Source organism: Seriola lalandi, unplaced genomic scaffold (assembly GCF_002814215.2).
Source record: "Seriola lalandi dorsalis isolate HSWRI2012SDOR001 ecotype SW California unplaced genomic scaffold, Sedor1 jcf7180002054296, whole genome shotgun sequence".
Lineage (NCBI taxonomy): Eukaryota > Metazoa > Chordata > Actinopteri > Carangiformes > Carangidae > Seriola > Seriola lalandi.
Genome location: NW_019524849.1, coordinates 17,501 through 41,060, shown reverse-complemented (window position 1 = coordinate 41,060; position 23,560 = coordinate 17,501). Strand labels below are relative to the sequence as shown.

The 23,560-nt window shown below is 43.9% G+C and overlaps 5 protein-coding genes across 8 annotated transcripts in view; 2 read left to right on the top strand and 3 right to left on the bottom strand.

Moving 5' to 3' along the window:
- grm6a (glutamate receptor, metabotropic 6a) overlaps positions 1–3,529 on the bottom strand; it is a 17,385-nt gene extending 13,856 nt beyond the window's left edge. Inside the window, exon 1 of the mRNA XM_023406154.2 lies at positions 2,934–3,529. Coding sequence (XP_023261922.1) covers positions 2,934–3,518 — 585 coding nt within the window. The 5' untranslated portion in view covers positions 3,519–3,529. The remainder of the gene's footprint in view (positions 1–2,933) is intronic.
- A 3,462-nt stretch (positions 3,530–6,991) lies between these two features.
- Positions 6,992–9,815, bottom strand: rad51c (RAD51 paralog C). Its single transcript, XM_023406142.2, has 4 exons — positions 9,624–9,815; positions 9,052–9,280; positions 8,460–8,676; positions 6,992–8,376 (listed from the first exon to the last, which is right to left on the bottom strand). The coding sequence occupies exons 1-4, from the start codon at positions 9,739–9,741 to the stop codon at positions 7,879–7,881; spliced, it is 1,062 nt and encodes a 353-aa protein (XP_023261910.1). The 5' UTR covers positions 9,742–9,815; the 3' UTR covers positions 6,992–7,878.
- A 781-nt stretch (positions 9,816–10,596) lies between these two features.
- Positions 10,597–14,020, top strand: abt1 (activator of basal transcription 1). Of its 3 annotated transcripts, none has more exons than XM_087173959.1 (5): positions 10,597–10,697; positions 11,655–11,979; positions 12,516–12,691; positions 12,854–13,039; positions 13,162–14,020. In XM_087173959.1, the coding sequence occupies exons 2-5, from the start codon at positions 11,673–11,675 to the stop codon at positions 13,342–13,344; spliced, it is 852 nt and encodes a 283-aa protein (XP_087030085.1). In that variant the 5' UTR covers positions 10,597–10,697; positions 11,655–11,672; the 3' UTR covers positions 13,345–14,020. The 3 variants fall into 3 exon arrangements, with proteins under 3 accessions (XP_087030085.1, XP_023261908.1, XP_087030086.1); XM_023406140.2 differs by having other exon boundaries at positions 10,625–10,697; positions 11,631–11,979; XM_087173960.1 differs by lacking the exon at positions 10,597–10,697 and adding an exon at positions 11,348–11,439.
- Positions 14,021–14,140: 120 nt separating this feature from the next.
- Positions 14,141–17,045, bottom strand: comta (catechol-O-methyltransferase a). The gene is made up of 5 exons (XM_023406141.2): positions 16,884–17,045; positions 16,576–16,693; positions 16,243–16,436; positions 15,483–15,614; positions 14,141–15,400 (listed from the first exon to the last, which is right to left on the bottom strand). The coding sequence occupies exons 1-5, from the start codon at positions 17,043–17,045 to the stop codon at positions 15,179–15,181; spliced, it is 828 nt and encodes a 275-aa protein (XP_023261909.1). The 3' UTR covers positions 14,141–15,178.
- Positions 17,046–18,749: 1,704 nt separating this feature from the next.
- The window catches only part of cdk16 (cyclin dependent kinase 16), a 17,479-nt gene continuing 12,668 nt past the window's right edge, over positions 18,750–23,560 (top strand). The window contains exons 1-3 of one of the 2 annotated variants that reach the window (XM_023406147.2): positions 18,750–18,894; positions 21,685–21,879; positions 22,506–22,658. In XM_023406147.2, coding sequence (XP_023261915.1) covers positions 21,756–21,879; positions 22,506–22,658 — 277 coding nt within the window. In that variant the 5' untranslated portion in view covers positions 18,750–18,894; positions 21,685–21,755. The remainder of the gene's footprint in view (positions 18,895–21,684; positions 21,880–22,505; positions 22,659–23,560) is intronic. The other variant, XM_023406149.2, reaches the window with a different exon arrangement.

Below are 23,560 nucleotides of genomic sequence, written 5' to 3'. Positions count from 1 at the left end.
GTTGTTGTGTGGTGTTGTGTGGTTGTTGTGTGTTGTTTTGTGGTGTTGTGTGGTGTGTTGTGTGGTTGTTGTGTGGTGTTGTGTTGTGTGGTGTGTTGTGTTGTGTGGTTGTTGTGTGTTGTTGTGTGGTGTTGTGTGGTTGTTGTGTGGTTGTTGTGTGGTGTTGTGTGTTGTTGTGTGGTGTTGTGTTGTGTGGTGTTGTGTGGTTGTTGTGTGTTGTCGTGTGGTGTCTTGTGGTTGTTGTGTGGTTGTTGTGTGGTTGTTGTGTGGTGTTGTGTGGTGTTGTGTGGTTGTTGTGTGGTGTTGTGTTGTGTGGTGTATTGTGTGGTTGTTGTGTGTTGTTGAGTGGTGTTGTGTGGTTGTTGTGTGGTGTTGTGTGTTGTTGTGTGGTTGTGTGTTGTTGTGTGGTTGTTGTGTGTTGTCGTGTGGTGTCGTGTGGTTGTTGTGTGGTTGTTGTGTGGTTGTTGTGTGTTGTTGTGTGGTTGTTGTGTGGTGTTGTGTGGTTGTTGTGTGGTGTTGTGTGTTGTTGTGTGGTGTTGTGTTGTGTGGTGTTGTGTTGTGTTGTGTGGTGTTGTGTGGTGTTGTGTTGTGTTGTGTGGTGTTGTGTGGTTGTTGTGTGGTGTTGTGTGGTGTTGTGTGTTGTTGTGTGGTGTTGTGTGATGTTGTGTTGTGTTGTTTGGTGTGTTGTGTGGTGTGGTGTTGTGTTGTGTGGTGTTGTGTGGTTGTTGTGTGGTGTGGTGTTGTGTGGTTGTTGTGTGGTGTTGTGTTGTGTGGTTGTTGTGTTGTGTTGTGTTGTTGTGTGGTGTTGTGTGGTGTTGTGTTGTGTTGTTTGGTGTGTTGTGTGGTGTGGTGTTGTGTTGTGTGGTGTTGTGTGGTGTTGTGTGGTGTTGTGTTGTGTTGTGTGGTGTGGTGTGGTGTTGTGTTGTGTTGTGTGGTGTGTTGTGTGGTGTGGTTGTTGTGTGATTGTTGTGTGGTGTTGTGTTGTGTGGTGTTGTGTTGTGTGGTTGTTGTGTGGTTGTTGTGTGGTGTGGTGTGGTGTTGTGTGGTGTTGTGTGGTTGTTGTGTTGTGTGGTTGTTGTGTGGTTGTTGTGTGGTGTTGTGTTGTGTGGTTGTTGTGTGGTGTGGTGTTGTGTGGTTGTTGTGTGGTTGTTGTGTGGTGTTGTGTTGTGTTGTGTGGTTGTTGTGTTGTGTGGTTGTTGTGTGGTTGTTGTGTGGTGTTGTGTTGTGTGGTTGTTGTGTGGTGTGGTGTTGTGTGGTTGTTGTGTGGTTGTTGTGTGGTGTTGTGTGGTGTTGTGTGGTTGTTGTGTTGTGTGGTTGTTGTGTGGTTGTTGTGTGGTGTTGTGTTGTGTGGTGTTGTGTGGTGTTGTGTTGTGTGGTGTTGTGTGGTTGTTGTGTGGTTGTTGTGTGGTGTTGTGTTGTGTGGTGTTGTGTGGTTGTTGTGTTGTGTGGTGTTGTGTGGTGTTGTGTGGTGTTGTGTGGTTGTTGTGTGGTTGTTGTGTGGTGTTGTGTGGTGTTGTATACACACATACAATACACACACTGATCACCTGAGCCACTCCTGATGAGAGATTTCACATCAACTTGACCCACATGACAGATATCTGTATTGATCTGTCTCTGTATTGACTGGAAGTGATCAGTTATCAGATACTTCTGAAAATATCCCCATGATGCATCTGTTCCTCAGTGTTTCTGCTGTTTTTAACAGGCCTCTGTTATAATAATATAATAATCTGCCGAAATCTCACACACACACACACACACACACACACACACACACACACACACACACACACACACAGAGTCATTAGAAGCTTTCATTAGAGATAGTCAGTCATCCAGACACAAACTGTCTGTTTAAAACATTAATCCAGCAACCAGACTGTTTCATCCACTCACTGTCTGTCTGTTAACCTGTCTGTCTGTTAACCCATCTCACTGTTTACCTGTCTCATTGTTCACCTGTCTGTCTGATTGGTGTCTTATGTCTGTTCATGTCCTCATCCCCTTCAGTTCTTGTCCCAAAATCACTGTAAGTTTAAAGGTTGGTGTCGGGTGGTCTCTGTAGGACACTGGTCATGGTCTCAGTAGGACACTGGTCATGGTCTCTGTAGGACACTGGTCATGGTCTCAGTAGGACACTGGTCATGGTCTCTGTAGGACACTGGTCATGGTCTCTGTAGGACACTGGTCATGGTCTCTGTAGGACACTGGTCATGGTCTCTGTAGCAGACTAGTCATGGTCTCTGTAGGACACTGGTCATGGTCTCAGTAGGACACTGGTCATGGTCTCAGTAGGACACTGGTCATGGTCTCTGTAGGACACTGGTCATGGTCTCTGTAGGACACTGGTCATGGTCTCTGTAGCAGACTGGTCATGGTCTCTGTAGGACACTGGTCATGGTCTCTGTAGGACACTGGTCATGGTCTCTGTAGGAGGCTGGTCATGGTCTCAGTAGGACACTGGTCATGGTCTCTGTGGTCTTGGTCTGAAAAGTTTGGGGCTCACAGTGTGACTTGGTGGTCTTGTGTTTGCTGGGTTTTGTAAAGGGCTTGGAGGATCAAGGGTCTCAGGGTCAGGGTTCTGGTTGAGGGACTGTGCAGGAGACTCTGTGGGGGTCTGGTGGTGTGAAGCCATGTTATGGCCAGCCCTCCTGGGTCTTTGAAGATACTGCTGATTCTGTGGCCAAGATCCTGGACTGAACCCCCACAGGATAGTACTGATGGTGTCTGTGTGTTCACCTGTCTGTCTGTTCACAACCACATGAACACAATGACTACACACGATGTGTTAACATCCACACACACGTTTCTGTAAACACACTGTACATCTGTTACTGTACAGCTCAGCAACCAGCAACTTGCATGTTACCTGTATATTCACAGGTGTATTACTTGTTTTTGTTACCTGGATATTCACACGTGTGTATTACCTCGAAGAGGCGCAAAATGTTGGCCACCATGATGGACACGGAGCTGGCAGACGCTCCGATCACGCCCACCACCCTCTCTGGTTTGCGGATGATTGGCGGCTCTCCGTTGGAGCAGCGGATGTCGGATGTGTCTTTCTGGATCAGCGCCTGGACAAAGGTGAGAGACTGTTCCAGGGCGTAGGTGTCTCTGGAGCAGGTGTCCAGGATCCGGGCCCCCAGCGTGATGTTGGGCAGGACTTCAGGGTCGCTGTTGATCTGGTCCAGAGCGTACAACATGGCCTCCATACGGTGGATCCCTTTCTCCTTCTTCAGCTCCCCACAGGGCAGCCCGTGGGGGCCGCGAGCGTGGATGGGGAACAGCCCCCCCAGAGTGATGTCACCAGGTATCTTTATAGAGTGGGGGTGGAAGTGCTGGTGGGAGGCGCTCACCTGGATCACCTCTCCACCAATCCAGAACCATAGAGACAGCAGGAGGCAGGGCCATAGGGACGAAGGACGGGATGTTCGTCCAATCCAGAGTAAGATGTGGTGATGATGATGATGAAGGTGGGGGAGGGGGGAGTGGGCAGGGCCTGATGATGTCATACTGAGGTATGTTCAGCTGAGAGTTTTCATCCTGCTGTGAACACCTACAGAGACCAATCCATCAATCAGTTTGATTTTCAGTGAATCAGGTTGACAGTCAGACACTTTTAAATAATCACCTGTGTGATTATTGATTATCCTCAAGCTGATGATTGTTCTGTGTTTAAATGTAACTGAATCTGTCTGGACTCTTTCTGTCAATCTCAGAACACCTGAGTTTGGAGTTTGATCTAGAGTTCCAGAAAAGATGAAGAGAAAAAAGGGAAAAGAGAGTCTGTGTTTGGTTCAGTGTGTTTCAGTCCTGAACCTGAGCTGAGAGTCTTCAGCTGTCGACTCTTACAGTCCGAGTTTCACAGAGATTGATTAGATCATAAACAATGATCTCAAATTGAGGTAATAAACTCAATATATGAAATAATCGTTTTCACTATCAGTTAATCTGAAGATTATTTTCTTGATTAATCGATTCATTGTTTAGTTAAAAAAACATCTTCAACAGTTTGAAAAGTCCGAAGTCTTTTTGTCCACGAGACAAAGATCCAGATGAGATAGCACCTGTCTTCAGAGGACGGAGGAGCTTTTACTGATCAATCATTTCTATCATCAATAGATCAAAAAACAGCTGCTGAGACATTTCCTGTTGATTGACTAATGAATTGACATATTCTCTCTAGCATCACGTATTTTTAAATGTTTGATTTAATTTATCATGATAATCAATCAATTAGTTTCAATAAAAGCAGCTATATCAAGTTACCGTGTCTCTTCAGTTCACACGAAGCTGCTGAGCTTTAACAGAATCAGGATGTTTAAACCGCTTTCATTCCGTCACTTCGTTAATTTACCAACAACCAGAGCGGAACTTACCGGAGCAGGACGCGTCTCCTCCCGGTCTCATCACAGTCCTCAGCCCGCTCAGCTCCGCACAGAGCCGCCGTTGAACCCGCTGCTCCCGGTGAGTCCCTTAATGTGAAGCTCTGGTTCACGTCCTGCTCCTCCAATCAGCGCGGGAATGAAGAACCGTCTCTATACCTGTCTGTCTGTCTGTCTGTCTGTCTGTCTGTCTGTCTGTCTCTCTCTCTCTCTACCTGTCTCTCTCTCTCTCTGCCTGTCTGTCTGTCTCTGTCTCTCTACCTGTCTCGCTCTCTCTCTCACTCTCTCTCTCTGCCTGTCTGTCTCTCTCTCTCTCTACCTGTCTCTCTCTCTCTCTCTGCCTGTCTGTCTCTCTGTCTCTCTACCTGTCTCTCTCTCTCTCTCTCACTCTCTCTCTCTCTCTCTCTCTCTCACTCCGTCTCTAATTGAAACATGCACATTAACATTTTGCTGCGCGCGTGTCAATCTATCTTTGTGAGGACCACTATCAGTTTGAGGGCGTTCCTGCACAGTGAGGACATATTGACCCGTCAGGTTCAGAGTGTGTGTGTGTGTGTGTGTGTGTGTGGGTGTGTGGGTGTGTGGGTGTGTGTGTGTGTGTGTGTGTGTGTGTTGTTCTGTAAGGACTCTCCTTTTGATTTTTACTCAGTTGTTTGAGGTCACTCAGAGTAGGTGTCAGAGAAGACCTCTGATCAGGTGTCATCAGTCCTCAGCTGGTAATTACCTGTCTGACTGTTTACCCGTCTGTGTCTCTAAATGTCTTACGCTCTTCCTGTCTGTCTCTCTGCCTGTCTGTATGTTTACCTGTTCAAATGTTAAACAGGTGTTCAGTGTTTACACCTGATGTTTGAACTCACTTTGATCTTCTCTCTCTCACATACACAAACAGAGAATTGCTTGTGTGTTGATAACAGCATATGTTGCTGTGGGAGCAGAAGTCTGTAAATATTCACTGAGTTATAAACAATAAACAAGTTTCCATGTGAGTAACTTCAGGTTTAACTCTGTTTTCAGTCCTACGACGGTGCTTCACTTCTTATTGAGGTAAATCACCATGGTAACTTAGGCTGCACTCCTAACCTGCTCCTGCGCAGGTTAACTTCAGAGGATCATATCAAAACCTGTCAACAACCTAGCTACTGACCAATCAGATCACTGGAAAACTCATCATCAGTCATCATTTTCATTCCTACAGAATCCTGACGGGAACGTCCACAACTGGAAATAAAAACAATGACACACACACACTGTTAAATATTTCCATGATTATAAATGAAACTTCATGATAATTCATGCACTTATTTACAATATATCCTTAGTCTGACTTTAATAGTAATCATATTTAGACATTTTTTTTATCCCAGTCCTGATCATATTGTTTACATCTCACCTTGTTTAATATCACTTTTGGATGTGGTTAAAATCAAATTTACCTGCAGGTATCAGCGTTTCTTCTCATATCATATTAAGTACTTTGTTCCTGGTTCTGACGATGTTGCTTATAATTAATAACTCCACCTCTTTAACACAAATGCGCTCATGGACAGGTAAACCCAGGGGTAACTGAGCCAGTTGATAACCTGCTTCGTAGTACAGGTTATCCAGGACGGTCAATGTGAGGTTCAGTTAACCCCTAATAACTAAAAGTTATCCTGGGTATGTTGAACTTGCTTCGTAGAACAGACCTCAGGTCAGTGGAAAAACATGATGGGAGATAGAGTTTGTTTGTTGTTAGTGTTTCTATTGTAGTCCAGTAGCTGTGACACACCTGTACAGGTATGGGCACAGTAACAGACTGTGGAGGACAGATGATCAAAGAATATAAAACATGAGGAAAATAAACCTAGAGAGGTTTGATGTTCGAGACTGAACAGGACACACATCCACTCACCTGAGTGTAACACCTGGATCTCACAGAACCCCGCCTGTAGTTTACCCAAACATGTAATGGTGACTAAGCCTGAACATGAACAGTTCCAGGATCAGTGTCTGTATGAAAATATTAAACATCCACTTTACCTGGGGCACCCCGGTGGCTCACCTGGTAGAGCTCATACCATTTAGACTTAGTCCTGATCGCAGCGGCCTGGGTTCTAATCCGACTCAGGCCCTTTGCTGCAGGTCATCCTCTCTCTCTCTCTCTCCCTGACTTTCCTGTCTCTCTCTCACTGTCACTATCGTAATAAGGCCCCCAAAAAAAATCCACTTTACATGATGAACAGTGTTAGAGGTTGTTTCACAGCCACAGGTGAGGATGGAGACAGAGACAGGGTGAAGCTGCTGTCAGAGAGAGTTCACCTGTTTCAACAGTCTTTACCTCCCAAAGGTCCAGTCTCATATTACCTTCATGTCAACATCAGAACTGACTGTAAACTGGCAGAATCATAACACACAACCACCACTCTGTACATGGACATGACAAACAGGTGAACACTCTGGAGGGGATGTTAGACGCTGAGCGTGTGAGGACACGATTCACCTGCAAACCTCAGGTGTGACCTCAGCTCAGTGAGCCAATGGAAAGACAGGAGTGTGTAGAGAAAGACAGCTCTCTCTCTCGCTTCATGTAGTGCTACACAGAACTCACTTAACGCAATGCATGCTGGTTAAAACTTTTGTTATTGGACTGAGTAGTTTTGACATCAGTCTGTTTATTCTCCACCTGAAGTCACTGTCAGTCCATGTTGAGCAGCAAGTCAGAGTCAAACAATCATAATTATTTACATGTTTCATGAGGTTTAGATTTTGTAAAGTGAAACAAACTAAAATCACATTTCTGAACACTTGAATTGGACCAACAGACACGACATAAAAACTTTCACATTTATAATTATTAAACAGAACAGAAACTGGAGCTATTGTTTTATTGACCACTCAAAGTGGACCACTTATTCACTGATTAACACATCAGTTGTGTCTGTGTATGTTGTTGTAATATTGATTTCAGCCACAAGAGGTTGAAGTTCACCTCAGTATAAACTGGATTCAAATCATTTGTTTCCTTCCAGGTGATTTTTAATTTCTCCATATACTCTAAACACAAGCTTCATACAATGTGTGTTGGTCAGTAATAACATCACTGCTGTTCCTTCCTTTAGTCCCAAATTTGAATCTCTGCCAGAAATGCTTTAGAAGTCAGGTGAGATCGTATAAAGAGCGACACAGTCCGCACCAGTATCACATACCAGACTGTCATCCTGGAGGTTGTGGTTTGAATCCTGTTGTATTAATTGATTAAATTCATTCATTCATATATTTTTATTTCAAACTTTTTGTCCAGAAAAGCTTGAAGACAACTACAACTCCCATGTACAGGAGCTGCACCTGTTACACACCTGTGTGAGTGCATAGCCATTAATGTACAGTAACAATTATACTTTATCATCTGATCATATGTTTATGTTCATCTGTCTAGCTGTCAGATAAATGTTATTTTACACATCTACACGTTCTTCATTGAAGATAAATACAGAAATGCTCTGACCAATCAACAGCAGGAGTCCTGCTGGCTGGCAGCTGATTGGTTGGCATGTGTTCGGGGCCGCTTGTTCTGTGGCAGCTCTGATTGGTCGGCATCTCTGAACCCGTCAGAAGAAATCTGGTATTGGACGGTGGTGTCCACATGACCTGGAGATTTTAAAATGGCCGCAAGTCGTTGTGACCCCGCCCACTGTAGGAGGAGCCTGATTGTGGGGGCATGGCCCCAGTTCTCCCCAAGGGCAGGGACAAGCTGTGATTGGCTGCCCCGCAGCCGTGTGGTCATGTGGTTGGTGATCACCACGGCCACATGGTGTCTGTATGCCATGGCGACTAGCTGTTGGCCAAGGCCTTGGAGGAGGCGTGTCCTTTGCGACAGGTCGTCAAACTGTCTGAATGGAAAAGCAACGCTGTCAATCACCAGGAGGCGGACCCTCGGGTGGTTTAACAGGAAGTCAGGCAACAGGTGGAGCTCGGCCAGCAGCTCCATATAGTCATTGCAACGTACCTGAGGGGCAGATGGGCAATCAGAATCAGTCTCATTAACATCTGAGTGTGATTTTAGTTACCATGATGACCTGTCATTATTACCAGGAAGATGTCGGACAGAATGGTCTCCACAGTGAAGGTCGTCATGGCAACACGCTGCTCGTCATCTTCGACCAATAGGGAGCAGTGTCTGACGGCAGCGGTGGCCATGTCGATGACTCTCTGCAGCAGGAAGCTGCCCTCAGTGTCAATGTACATCACCTGACCTCCGACCCCCCCAAAACACTGGGGCACCTGGACGTCCACCGCCAGCTGCAGGCTGAGTAACACACAGGTCTCATGATCACTGACATCATCAACACAGTTCTTAATTAATCAATCAACACATGCCAAACACACCATGCTGTAACTTCAGACAAGCTAACAGAGCTCACGCATCATCATCACACCATTGGCCCATGGTCGGCTCCTTGTCGGCATGCTGACCCAGAATGTAAACATGAGGATTTAGTGGAGCTAAAATAGATGTGATGGAGCAAAGGATTGTGGATCGTTTGTTGTTGGAGCAGCTGAAGATAGGAAAGACATCAGACTGATGACTAAACCTTTATTTTAATGACATATGACGACTCTTTGATGGAGGACCGATAACTCTGTGTTTGTGTTTGTGTGTGTGTGTGTGTGTGTGTCTGACCACAGTTGTGTTTTTCCAACTCCTGGAACTCCACATATTTCTGTTGTTTTCCCGATAGGAAATCCTCCTCCAAGAGCAGCGTCCAGCTGAGAGGAGAAGGTCACGATGCTCCTCGTCTCCTCCTCTTTCTGCAGGAGCTCCAGAGCTGTCAGAGCGGCTGACACCCCCTCTCCTGCTCTCGTCACAGCCTGCAGCACCTCCTGCGCCTCCTGCTGGGACAGACCAGCCTCTGCAACAAGAAAACATCATGTATTAACAGTTTTACCTAAAGTGACTAACAATAAGTTCAGAGACCCTCCCCCCTCTCTCTCTCTCTCTCACACACACACACACACACACACACTCACACACAGACACACCTCGGTCCTGTGGAGCTTCAGCAGAGTCGGTGTCACAGTAAATAAAGTTCTGTGATCAGATTTAAAGTGTTTTAGACATTACACTGCACGTGATTCTCAGCATAGTTACGGTTCTTTCGACAAGTTGTCGATGTTCACTCATAAACCATCGTGTTAAAAACTGGGTTATTTTGAGTGGAGTTTGGTGGGAGTGCGGGTAAACACCACGGTTACCTTTGCTGAGTTGTCGCGGTTCAAGGTGCAGCAGGTCTGAGGTGAACTGGAAACCAGCGCTGACCAGTTTCACCTTCACACTGGGACTGAAAGACAAACTGGAGACTGCCCTCTGCATCTTCACTGCTAACTGCTAATGTTAGCTTCCTCTTCAAAACATACCGCCATGACTGCTATCCCAGCATGCCTTTCTCCGCAGGGCAGCACCTAGCCGGCTGAAAAACGTATAGAGTTCCTGTTTCACTTTTCAAAGTAAGAGTTTAATTTGTGTTCAGTTTCGAGTAGCTTTAACACTGTCCTTCCAAAGTGTATTTAATTCATTGTTCAATCAAACTTTTGATAAATGTAATTTTTTCTACGTCTTTCTTTATCATATCTGTGTCCCAAGAAATTAAACTCTGGTGATGAAATAATGAATACTTTAAAACTATTGATTTGACAGTTTACAAGTAATCAAATTTTCATAGGCTATATTAAATTCAAAAATTCTATAAACAGATTTTCCTTTATTTATTGTACCATGTCACTTACATCTTCAAATTTCAGAGGTTAGTGTTGTTAATAATGTATTTAAGTCCAGCCTGCTCTTTAAATAACACAACAAAGTATATGTCTGTTTCCCTTACAATGAGGTCCGCATCTGAAATTTACCACTAAAAAGATTTGTTTTCTAAATATATTGTTTGTATGTAAAGTATGCTTAAAGGTTTTTGATATTCTATATTAATATAATAATATATACATTCTATAATAATTAATAAATAAAGAGAAAACATTTATTTTGGGTTTAAATGAAAAGTCTTCTAAACCAAATGATAGACTGAACAAAACTAAACACCAGTACCAAAAAAATGACTCATCAGTAAAATAAACTGGCAACAGAAGAGACAAGTTAACGCTCTTTTTATGTCCAGGCTTTTTCTTCAGTTATCAAAATTTTATTTTGAAGGTATAAGCGGAAGTTTATGGTCGTTGTGCTCTGTTTCGTCATTTAAACGCGACAGAGCTGCTACATGTGAGAGCGATCAGCACCCGTCTAAAGGAAAGTGTTGAAGTTTTTAAGGCAAACTGGAGGTGAGATTTTATTTCTTATTCATTTAATTACAGCGTTTTAATGTGAAAGAGTGAAATCTGGAAGCTGATCAGAAGGCAGAACAGACACTTTTATTTTCAGTTATTGATTAGACACTAAGATGTGTTGGTGTAGTGACGGTGACACGAAGCTTCATTTGTTGATGTTAACACAGCGACGTCTACTGCACACAACGTGAAGTAGAACAATACAAAGGTTTGTACGTGACACATTAAAAGTTAGTGTGAGAAAACACTAGAGTGTTTATTCTGAACTCACCTTTATATACAAAGTAAAGACTGTTAACATCAAATGTTTAAATATCAGTCAAGTCTAGTCAAAGGACATGTGTCACAGTTATTAAGGAACAACTTTCTCAGCTGTGTTTAGCTTCTGAGAAATGATCTCACCTGCCTTTGAGTCTTTCACAAGTTAGTTTCACCTGCTTGTGAAGGTGTCCAGTTATCTTTTTATGTACAGTCATTGAATAGAAAGAAGTTCAAAGTGTCAACAAACTGGAGAAATCTCTCTTTTCCTGGTGGATCCATTACAAATACAACCAGTCAGTGTAAGAGACCAAACACTGAGAAGCCATCTTCTCTCCCTGAGGTCTGACACTATACTCAACACACACTCTCATCTAACATAACAGAGTCTGAGCCTGCTAAAGGGACAGAGACTCTGGGACTGAGTCTGAGTCTGGGACTGAGAGTTACTGTGTTCATCACTTCCACCGTGTGTTTAGTAAGTTCATAGAATCTCATAAGATGTTTCACAACATTTTGACTTGAGTACATGATGCCGAACATTTTGTCCTGTGAACAGAAAAAAGCGATCTGAGGTCTGTTTAGTGAACTAATGGAAAGATACACGAGTCAGATCTAGTGTATTTCTACAGCACTGCTGTCCACATACGTTTGTCATTCTGTCTTTAGCTTGTCTCTACTGGTTCTGTTCAGTGATCATAGTGCAGAGGGATGGAGAGAAGAGAGGAAGAGGAGGAGGAGGAGAGGATGACTACAGCTCAGGGAGAGGACGAGGAGGACGAGGAGGAGGAGGACGAGGACGGGGGAGAAGCTACAGACAGAGGTGATGATGAAGATGCTGCTGGGATGAAGAAGAAGACCAAACAAAAAAGTGTTGGAGAGACTTCCTGTTCAGACCGGAAATGTGTTCCAGGTATCATCTACCTGGGTCACATTCCTCCTAGGCTCCGCCCCAAACACATGAGGAACCTGCTGTCAGTGTTTGGAGAGATTGGACGAATATTTCTACAACCTGAAGGTAAAATGAAAATGTACACACACACACACACACACACACACACACAAAGTTAATGACATGCAGTAGTGTTATATAAATGCATGGGGAGAGCGAGAGAGAAGAAGTGCTCAGTGCATCATGGGAGCTCTCCCAGCAGCCTAGTCTGCCTCACTGGACGGAGGCTGTAGGTATAAGCCTGTTGTGGAGGCGTTCTCTGCCTGTTACTGTTTTCCCTGTCACTACGGGGAACAACAACAACAACAAGCTGAAACCTCCACACTGAAGATGTTGAGTTTTTGATGGAGATTTGGATCATGTGTAGTCACACAGTCGACGTAAGTCTTTGCTGTTGTGTGCTCACCTCCACATGTGCAAATATTCCCCCAAAACAAGTTCTGCTCCAGAGCAGGTTAGAGTTAGAATTCAGCATTAGTTACCATGGCGATAGAGCAATACAGTGATGTATTCATCTGTCCGATGATGAGGTGAGGAGGAGACACCTGTTCTTTTTCTGATCACTGTTTCCTCTCTCCTCTCCTTGTTTCCGACACTGTCAGACCGGCAGGTGAGGATGAGGAAGAAGAAGTCTGGTTTGAGGAGGTGTGATTTCACTGAAGGATGGGTGGAGTTCAGAGATAAACGAGTGGCAAAGAGTGTGGCTGCATCTCTCCACAACACACCAATGGGAACCAGGAAACGCCAACGCTTTTCCTCTGACCTGTGGTGCATCAAGGTACAGTCTGCCCGGCAACGCATGACATCACCCTGACATATTTTATTTCAGACGGACAGACTGACCACTCTGAACCACTGTCAGACCAAATCTACCTGTCTGTATTACCTGCATAGGTTCCAGTGGACTCACCTGCCTGTCTCTCTCCCTCCCTGTCTGTAGTACCTGCACAGGTTCCAGTGGACTCACCTGAGCGAGCGGCTGGCCTATGAGCAGACAGTTCTGCAGCAGAGACTCAGAACTGAAGTTTCTCAGGCAAAGAGGGAAACAAACTTTTACCTGAACAATGTGGAGAAGAGCGCCCACATGGACAACATGAGGAGGAAGAAACAGAAAGACGGACAACAGGTAAACTCTAAACTACAGATTATCTCACCTGAATCCACCTGCAGTCTCAATACAGGTAGAGTCAGACTAAAAAAAACCCTGTAGGTGGCATTGGTTGTAAAACGTTTATGTTTTGTCATCAGGTGGACGAGAAGACCTGGGACTTCACTCAGCGTCAGACGGAGGAGGAGATCCAGATGAAGAAGAAGAAGAAGAAAGACTCGGTTACCGCAAAACACCTGAAGAAGGCCCGCCTCATACAGCAAAAGAGCCAATCAAATGTCTCCCTGCTGACCAAAATTTTCAACTCAAACCAATCAGAGTGACAGCAGAGAGACAGCTGATTGGCTGTTGGACAGGACTGTTTCAATAGAAAAAAAAGGCAGATTGTGATGAACTTGTGCTGACACACTCATCTTCACCAGCCAATCACAGGCCTTCTGAGCTGGGGGGGTGGAGCCAATGAGCATATTTTCTTCAATTTATGAGTTTTTTATCCAATTTCTGTACTTAACGACTTGATGAGCTCGTTGGAACTGGTGTGTTTGTTGTAATAAAATTCAGTGAGCTGTTTATCGACCTTTGACTTTCCCTCCTCACTGGTTAGAATCTGTTATCACTTATTTATCATCAATGTGATGCCCTCATCACTCACCTGTACCTGCTTTTTATTTAAGTCATGTGTTAGACCTCTCACTTGAGACACAGACATGAAACTTAGTTCAAAGCATCATGGGTGTGTCCCCAATCAGTATGCCAATTTTCAAAACCTTTTACCATGCAGTTTTAGATCCTAGAGAAATTCCCTGGTGGGAAACGCCTGTTAAGAAAGAATAGAGAGATATCTCTTTGACAAATCAATCAGACATACAGCGCATCGAGAAAGTATTCAGTCACTTTTTTTTTTTTTTTTTACATTTTGTTATTTAGCGGTCTTGGAAAATAAACGTGTTTAAGAATATTATGTGGCCTGTATATTATGATTAAAATGCTTGTTTGGAACCTGCTGTCTCTGATTTGTTAAGGGACTTCTTGTGATATAATGAAGTAATTACAGCAAAAGTTCTTGTTAACTATATATACATTTCTAAGAAACAACGCACACTACATTTTACTGGCAGTGGTAAGGTAATTATTTTATTAGTGTGAACAAATTGACAATCTGTGTGTAAATGTGCAATATAAATATAAAACACCTTCCACAAATGGACTGAATGATTATAATAAACTCTACTAAAACAAATGACACCAGTTATCTCTTTACAGGTTGGATGGATACAAGATGTGGTCTATTTATGGAGGTCAAGGTAATTTCATCCAAAGTAACTATATTATCAGATAATGTATTTCTGAGGTGTTTAGGACCAAATGCAATAACTTCAATTTTGTCGGAATTCATATATAAAAAACATGCCTGAAGTTTGACCGACTGATTAGTCTCATCTTGCTTCATAGATAAAAACAAGTAACTTTTCCAGGGTAAAGAGTTGTTCCACTGTTACATGGCCAGGAGGAGATCTGTATTGCTCCTCCTGAATCTGAGGTTCGATAATCAGTGGGAGCCTCCTCTCCAGCTCCCTGGCGTAGGTTTTCTCTGAGCAGCACAATGAGCAGTGTGATACCCCGATAATTCAAGCACACCCTATGGTCCTCTGTTTGAAAATGGGAACCATCACCCCAGTCTGCCAGTCCGCAGGCACTGTCCCCAACCTCCATACACCAGTAAAGAGGTGTGTCAAATTCAAATTTAAATATACTTCATTGGCATGACAGATCAGAAACCTATATTGCCAGAGCAGTACAGAAAATTATTAACATTGACAGATGATTAGCAATAAATATACAATAATGTGATACTATCAATCATCATGACAAATACAATATGATAAATAATAATTATATTCTATTCCGCTCGTGAACACAGGACATAGGAGCTGTCCATAACATATGGAAGGAATGAGTCTAATATAAAAACATAGTCAGCTGTGATACTGTCAGAGATGGACTCACTCAGAAACATTAACTACAGCACTTGTTTCTCTTCCTGTCTGACAACAGTCAACATGTTAAATTGCAGCTTGACTTTTCTCCTACATTGGCAGTTTCTGAGGATAAACTCAGGACATATACCGTTAATCTTTTGTATGTCTGTCTCCCTGTCTACCTGTCTGTCTCTCTGTCTACTTGTCTCTTTCCCTGTCTGCACCCCAGGTACTCGGACTTCTCCAGTCCATCCAGGACTCTGGTGTACTCAAGGTGAGCCTGGTAGAACCTGCTCCTGTAGTTCAGGTTGGATCTGATGTAGTTCAGGTAGTCTGGAGTTCCAGGGCAGACCACATTATCAGCCAGGACCACCGACCCCTGGGCCAGGAGACTGCAGTCCTGCAAAGGTGGGGGATGTTGGTTAAATGTCACAGGTCAGAGGTCAGAACATACAGTGGGTTCAGGGGTCAGAGGTCATTACCTCCAGCAATCTGATGTCCGGCAGATAGCGGTCCTTCCAGTGGTCAAGGAAAACAAAGTCAAATGTCTGGATCCCAAACATTTCGGCCATTTTAGGAATGAGGTCAGCTGATTGGCCTTCCAGCACGCACACCTGCCGGAGTGACGTCAGTAATCAATAATCACACCCATAACTACTTTAATCTAGAAAGTGATTCACTTTGTATGTGTGCAGCAACTGTCCCACAAGAAATCAGACTTTGTTTAAGGAAGTGAGCAGATGCTTTAACTGTTTTAATGAAGAGTATTTCTCCATGTGGGGGGTCTTCCTCTGGATAATGGAGGCTGAACCCAGAGGGGGGTAAATGTGCTTTACTGCAGCTGTAGCTGGTCTCTTTGCCTCTAGGGAACAGCTCACTGTCCTGTCACGGTCCTGCCTTGGACATGGATGTGATGGCACCTCTGATGTGCCATCACATAGGGCCCATAGGACCTCCTTAATGCCTCCTCTCCCTTCAGCCTCCTGAACCACTCCTCCGGAGAGACCAGGTGGGACAGATCAGCCTCATCTTGGTGGAACTTAATTCACTACAGATGATCTGTTCTTGTTGACTAGAACTTGTTTATGTGTCCTCTCTGCTTCCTGTTAGGTAAACCTAGTGACCATCCACCTGTTTGATGCTGAGGTACTAGCTAAATCCTGGGCCATGTTCGATGTTTATGTTTATTAGGTTAGTTTTATCTGAGAATGTGTGAGTGATTGATGACCCCTGACCTCTGACCTTGTCCTGCAGGCCTGCGTGTTGGATGACCTGTCGCGCCACGCAAGCGTAATCAGGGTTCATCTCCACAGTAATCAGCCTTGTTGAAGGAGGCAACAGCCTGGTGATGCGAACAGCAGAGTAACCACAGTACGTCCCCAACTCCAGTACTGTGGATGGAGATGTTTCCATGACAACCGAGTCCAAGATGGCGCCTGGGAGACAGAGTGCCATGTGATTAACAGAATACACACATCTGTAAATACGTTTGGGTGAGTGTGTATGTGTGTGTCTGTGTGTTTGTGTATGCGTGTGTGTGTGTGTGTGTGTGTGTGTGTGTGTGTGTGTGTGTACCTTTCTCGTCTCCTATGTTCATCGCCCACTCTGTGTGTTTACAGAAGTGATCGATGGCTCTGATGACGCTGTCTGGATCTCCTCTGACTGCATTTATAATGACAGCCCGCAGGAGGCGCTGTGAGACAGACAGGTCAGAGAGAGAGAGAGACAGGTCAGAGAAAGCGGCAGGTCAGAGAGAGAGAGACAGGTCAGAGAGAGAGACAGATGGGTGAGAGAGGGAGACAGGTCAGAAAAAGCGACGGGTCAGATAGAGCAACAGGTCAGAGAGAGACAGACAGGCGAACAGACAGGTACTCAGAGGTCACCTGAGGTCGTGTTGTTCGTGTCAGGAGGTCAAGGGTCATCTCCAGCACGAAGTCGTACCACAGCAGAGCCAGAGTGGAGTTAGACTGAACCAACCAGGGAATCATACAACGACACACAGCATACAGACCGACCAGGACCACCGACACTGTGAGCACAGACATCCTGGGAGACAGACAGGCAGAGACAGACAGTCGTCATCAGTACTGTCTTGAGGGGGTCCAGCAGTATCTTCAACGACACTGGAGAGCCTGACCCTCCACACCAGAGTTAGCTGAGTGTCCTGCACAGTACCTGAACCAGGACACCAACCCCGACACCTGTGATCCTTCAAGCCATATCTATAAACTGCTCATGTGACTGTTGTAAGAATGACATACCACTTAGAGACTTTAAATCGTTCTACCCCCGGGAAGCAGGAATTGACTCTGGCCTCAGCACAATACAGATTCATCAGGGCCTTTTCTTATTTGGACCCAACTCTGCAACATTCGTTCATTTTTCATTCAAATCTTTATTTATACAGGGAAGGCCATTGAGAGCAAGCTCTCTTATTCAAGGACTCCCTGACACAAAATATGCAATACAACACAAGAAGACTCGTGTGTGCACCCTGTGGAGTCTAATACAATTACTAAGCCTATAAAGAGAACTAGCTCCTATAAAATAATCCTGTTTAACAACAGTGTCAGAGGTCTGACTGACCTCAGCAAGATCTTTTCCTCTAAAGTCATACACACTTTGACTAAAATGATCTTATCTGTAATGAGAATTATCTCACTGGATGAGTGAGTTCATAAGTTATTATTATCACACAGTTCACTAATTTCTGCATTCAGTAGTAGCTGTAGTATTAACAGTATTACAGTATCAGTACCAGCTGCTGTTGTGATGGCCTTTGTTTCCTCTGTAGTTTCCCTCCTCTTCTTCTTCTTCTTCAGTCCTGTCTGTCTGTCTGTCGTTGTGTCTGTTGTATTATTTGTCTCTGAGTTAAACTGATATCTTTGTAAATCTGAAGTACAGTAAAGTGCTGATCAGCAGTTCATTTTAATCCTGTTTCAGCCAATCAGCTTCTTAATCCTGCGGACTGTCTGTCTCTGTACAGCACCTGTCTGTCTGTCCATTTCGCCCCACCCTTGGGTGGCTCTATGGGGTGTACAACACTCCACCACTGACCCAAATCAACCACAGAAAAGTTTTTTAAAACAAAGTTCATGAAGTTTATTAACATGAATATACAAAAGAACCAGGAAACCCCGACCCAGACTGGGAGGCAGCAAGACCAGCAGTGCCCATACCAGGAGCTTCCTCCTTCTGATCTTCATGCTGGCACAGGAACTTTTAAACACTTAATTCCCATGCCAGGTGAATCAGGTAGCACCTGGGCGGAACAGGAGAGGGAGAGGAACAAACAGAGCACCAGGAACACGGTCTCTCCGCAGATACCTGTGTGTGTCTTTGCAGGTTAAATAAAGGCTAGTGGGTTAAAATTTGAATAAGGTTAGCAGATTCAAATATAAATAAAGATTAATGACCTCACACATTTAACTCTATGAATTATTTCTGAGGTCAGATGCTATTTTTCTACTGTGAAGTTTACTTATTCGAACATCACAGTTCAAATTTAGAAATATTTTGTATATTGTATTTAAAGTGAACTGATACACAACATGTTTTTTTTTTTATATCATACTTAAATTTTTTATTTTTATACAAATTCGTGTATATTTCTGCATTATATTCGTTTACCTTGTTGACTCCCACTGAGTTTGTTGTTTTTATAACTGATTTATTTAAAATAAATACAGAACCAATGGACGGCACGTGCCGGGGACGCCGTGCAGTGACGTCACTGACGGTGCGGTGGATGTCCACTTCAGGACGCACCGGAGGAACGGAGCGGAGCGGAGCAGCAACATGGCTGCAGATTATTGGGAGCCAGGAAAACCCAAGATTCTGTCAGACTGAACCGAGCCAAAAATAACCCGGGACAGACCGGGACAAACCTTCCCGGTGAGTAACCCTTACTGCCGATCCCTTTATGACAGGGAAACCGTTTTATGAAAGAATGACGGAGCCGTTAACGGAGCGACCGTCTCAGAGATTAACCCGCTCCGCCTCCGCTGATATTTATAACACACACTGAGGACATTAACTGCAGCAAATAGACGGGTCCCTCCTCATACACTAATACATAAACATGTAGAGAGAAAACACACAGAACATAGATAGTACCAGAAAAAGAGCACACAGCATAGACAGTGCCACAGAGAGAACACAGACAGAACCATAGAATGCAGAACATAGACAGTACCACATAGACGGTACCATAGAGGGAACACAGAACACAGTGAGGATCAGAGAATGCAGAGCATAGACAGTACCAGAAAGACAACACAGACAGTACCACAGAGAGGACACAGAACCTAGACAGTGCCAGAGAGAGGACACAGAATATAGACAGTACCAGAGAATGCAGAACATAGGCAGTACCAGAGAGAGGACACAGAACCTAGACAGTACCAGAGAGAAAACACAGAACATAGACAGTACCACAGAGAGGACACAGAACCTAGACAGTACCACAGAGAGGATACAGAACCTAGACAGTACCACAGAGAGGACACAGAACATAGACAGTACCACAGAGAGGACACAGAACATAGACAGTACCACACAGAACCAACACGATAATATAAACACTGGCTGTTAGCTGTTGTTAGCTGTTAGCAGTTGCTTGTAGCTGTGGTAAGCTGTTGCTGTTAGCTGTTGTTAGCTGGGGGTTAAACTGAAACATTCATGAAGCTTTAATTATTTATGTTCAGCTGTCTCGGCGGACATGTTAATGACGTACCGTGATGTCACAACATCAAACAGTGATATAATATACCAGTCAGGTTGTACCATATTAACTTGTTAGCTGTATGAGAGATACATACTGTTAGTGTTGTTCAGTTTAGTTTCACTGTTATATTTCAGCGTTTCCATGAGTGGAAACAACATTCACCTTCTTTCTCCAGACCAGTGCTGAGCAGGATACTTCACTATACTCACATGTAGCACACAGTGTACACACTATACTCACATGTAGTACACAGTGTGTAGTGTTGTCTCAAATCCAACACTGCCGTTGTGCAATTAGTGGAAATGACAATCACAACATTGACTGTGATAGTTTCCCACCAAAATATCTGCCCGCTGCTTTGTCCAGGTGACTCAAAATGAGCGTTTTACTTTCCTATGTGCCTCCTGTTTCACATGGCATTGAAATTAGGACGCCATCAGTGTTGTTGACATGTCCTCCCTCCTCTGGCACAAGTTTGAAAATATGTTGATGGTCTCTCCCATTTCGCTATGTATCCAGGATGGACGTACTATGGAAGTACTGAGATACAGCAGTGGTGTAGTCCTAACTTCCTGCGCGGTAAAAACCGAGTCAGTCTCCGGCTCGTCATCTTTGCCTGTCTCACTTTAGAGACCAGGTACCTCAGTTGTCTGCTGACCCTGTGAATTGTGGTGATTTTATTTCACATGGTGTTGATACATGGAGGTGTCAAGCTTACCACAGTACTGTCTTCATTTTTAGCTTTATTCAACCAGGGGCTACTTTGTTAGTGTACTAGCTGTGCCTCCACAGTGTTATCTGGTGAAATGTAGTCAAGTAGTATGGCTCAGGTAAAACATGAACAGATACATGAATGACACAGAATCTCTCTTTTATTACAATGGAAACAGCTCATATGGATCAAACAGCCTATAGTAATCCAGCAGTTCACTCAGGGTCTTTTCATACATGAAAACATGTGAAAGGAGAATCTAAAACGGTTGTTGTCTCCTACTGCAGCTGTCATATGCTGAGGCTCTCTGAGTTATTTTACAAGGTTTTTGGAGACAGTGTGTAACGACCGTCACTACATGATCCCTACATGAGTTCAGTGTGTGTGTGTGTGTGTGTGTGTGTGTGTGTGTGTGTGTGTGTGTGTGTGTGTGTGTGTGTGTGTGTGTCACTCATTGACTCCAGTCTTAGTGATTGGCTAAGTAGCATCATGTGACTAGTGCTGTGAAGTCTAGAAAAGCTGCTCCGGTTAAAACAAACACTCAGTCGAAATGTAATAATTCTCAATAATTTATTGGTTATAGGTCAAGGTCTGGATAGGACAGCATCTGGGTTTGGGAACTCTTAGTGACCTCAGACTTCAGCTAACACTACACTATTTACCAGAAATGAACTCTTCTTCAGTGCTCTATAACAGTGGTTGTCAGTGGCTGTACAGCGCAGCCTGTGTAGGCTAATGTTTTAAATAAATTGCCATTTTATCCAGGTGTGAAACTATAAAATGTATTAATACATTACATGGTATCCGATTGGTGCATAGACTTGTGTAATTGCTAATTCTTGATCCACTATTTTAGGCAGTATCTGAGTCATTTCCAACACTAGTTGGTATCAGAACAACTCTGTTTATACTGGGCCGTTTACCTGTCTGTGTGGGCTTGATGTCCAAAGTCTCAACTGTTCATAGTTGTGGGTTTGTGTTGCTGCTCTGTCAGGTGCCACTGCAGCACTGCTCGATCTGTATGTCTGTGATGGACCTACGTGATGCTTGTCTTGTTCTGACAGTGTGTTTAATCCCTGTGGAGCAGCTTGTGACCTGTATAGAGAGACTTCACTGAGCTGCCAAAGTTCACCCCTCTGTAACAGGGAAAACTCTGATCTCACAAGAGAATCAAGACCGTCGCCATAATAGTAGTGATAGACAGCGTTGGTGTTCTAGCCTTTATTTCCTTTGTTTACCTGTCCAGGTGTGGAATCCAGGCTGGCTGCCACGCCACCCTCAGCGTCACGCCCCCCACTGCCCCCCCGGCCCCCACTCATGGAGAGGATGAGGAAGATCAAACGGCAGTTGTCACTCACTCTGGGGAGGGGAGGGGCTGGGGGAGGGGAAAGGACGCTGAGTGACACCATCAACCAGGAAGTGACATCGCACAGTGATTCAGGTCTCTCTCTCACACACACACACTCACACACACAGACATTTTAATGTGTGATCAGCAGGTAGATCACTTGCAGCTTGGACATCAAATCAAACATGGGCTTATTGATCCAGAATCAGGTTTGTCTTATAAATCTATGAATAACTGAGCCAAGCCCCTTAGAGGTCCTGAACCTGGTTCTGGACTTGGTCCTGGTGCTGAACCTGGTCTTGGACAATTCTGAGGTTAGGATCTGTATGATTTCATTTCCTGAATGGACAGTTCAGTGGCTGGATCATTAGGAAGAGAGAACACCACTACAGTAGCAGGTCTATTCTCCTTTTCTGTTCTCCAGAGTTGTGAGAGATACCTTTTGTGTGGAGAAATAAACTGAAAACAGATGAGATATAAGATGATGTTTACCCTGGACCACAGAGGGTCAGTTGGTGTTTTCTGACCCTATCACCAGAAGAATGTGTTGAAGGTATTTTCATGGAGACAACTGCTCTCTGAAAAATGATCTCTGATGTAGACCACACTGAAAAATTTAGTTTAAAGTCTGTTCTGCATTTATGGCACCTTTTGATTCCTCACTGACCTTCTGATCTGGGGTCTACATTCTTCCTCCTATTTCTTCTCTTCTCTCTCAGAGGTGTCTCTTCGTTCTTCTTCTGGTGGTTTGAAGGTTCGAGGTTCTTCTTCTTCTGTTCAGTCTCTCCTTCAGTCGTACAGCAGCTCACTGAGGAAACCTCGAGGCCTCGGACGCAGCCTGAGCTCTTACCTGAACCACACCAACAGACTGGGTACTAGTGCTGCAAATACATGTGTACAAATACCACACTATAATAATAGTAGTAATAACAGTTAATCATTATTTATACAGCACTTTTCGAAGCAGATGTTACAAAGTGCTCCATAAGGAAACACAACAGATTAAAAAACAGTAGAGACAGTAAGAATAACACAAGTAAACACAACAACACAAACTAACTAACTGACCGACACAGGTTCAAACCTGCAGAAGTTTTTCCTTCAGTGTTGAGGCTGATCAGTGTGAACTACAACCTGACCAACAGACAGGTCACTGATACTATAATACTGTCACAGAATAAATTCTGGCCCTGTTGTCTGATCACACTGTGTGAATGAATTCAGTAAAAATATTAGTTAAATGTATGTATATATGTGCATTTATACATACAGTATACTTGTGTGTGTGTGTCACAAACATTTGTGTATATGTCAGTATTGATGCACAGGTCCTTTGTTGTACATTACTCAGCTCAGACTTAGATTGTGTGAGTGTGTGACCAAAGGCCTGTACTGCGAAGCAAGTTCAACATGTCCAGGATAACTTTTCGTTATCAGGTTTAACTAAATCCAACAGTGACCATCCTGGATAACCTGTATTATGAAGCTGGTTATTAACTGGCTCAGTTAACCCTGGGTTTATCTATCTGGTTACGGGTGCATTCATGTGAAAGAGGTGGAGTTGTTAATTATAAGCAAAATCGTCAGAACCAGGAATAAAGTACTTAATTTGATATGAGAAGAAACACCGATACTTGCAGGTAAATGCAGTTATAGCAACACCCATCAGTGATATTCAACAAGGTGAAATGTAAACAATATGATCACATGACTGGAATAAAAAATACACAAGAAACACTAGAAAATAATTAATGATTATTAAAGTCAGACTAAA

Excerpts from the sequence above, each read along its gene's own strand:
- rad51c (XM_023406142.2), bottom strand. The coding sequence starts at position 9,741 with ATGCAGAGGGCAGTCTCCAGTTTGTCTTTCAGTCCCAGTGTGAAGGTG. Across the intron at positions 8,677-9,051 it reads GTTGGAAAAACACAACTGTG|CCTGCAGCTGGCGGTGGACG; the intron begins GTCAGACACACA and ends TGTGTTACTCAG. Across the intron at positions 8,377-8,459 it reads TTCTGTCCGACATCTTCCTG|GTACGTTGCAATGACTATAT; the intron begins GTAATAATGACA and ends TCTGCCCCTCAG.
- abt1 (XM_087173959.1), top strand. The coding sequence starts at position 11,673 with ATGGAGAGAAGAGAGGAAGAGGAGGAGGAGGAGAGGATGACTACAGCT. Across the intron at positions 12,692-12,853 it reads CTGACCTGTGGTGCATCAAG|TACCTGCACAGGTTCCAGTG; the intron begins GTACAGTCTGCC and ends CCCTGTCTGTAG. Across the intron at positions 13,040-13,161 it reads AACAGAAAGACGGACAACAG|GTGGACGAGAAGACCTGGGA; the intron begins GTAAACTCTAAA and ends TTTTGTCATCAG.
- comta (XM_023406141.2), bottom strand. The coding sequence starts at position 17,045 with ATGTCTGTGCTCACAGTGTCGGTGGTCCTGGTCGGTCTGTATGCTGTG. Across the intron at positions 16,694-16,883 it reads CACGAACAACACGACCTCAG|CGCCTCCTGCGGGCTGTCAT; the intron begins GTGACCTCTGAG and ends TCTGTCTCACAG. Across the intron at positions 15,615-16,242 it reads ACGCAGGCCTGCAGGACAAG|GTGTGCGTGCTGGAAGGCCA; the intron begins GTCAGAGGTCAG and ends TCACTCCGGCAG.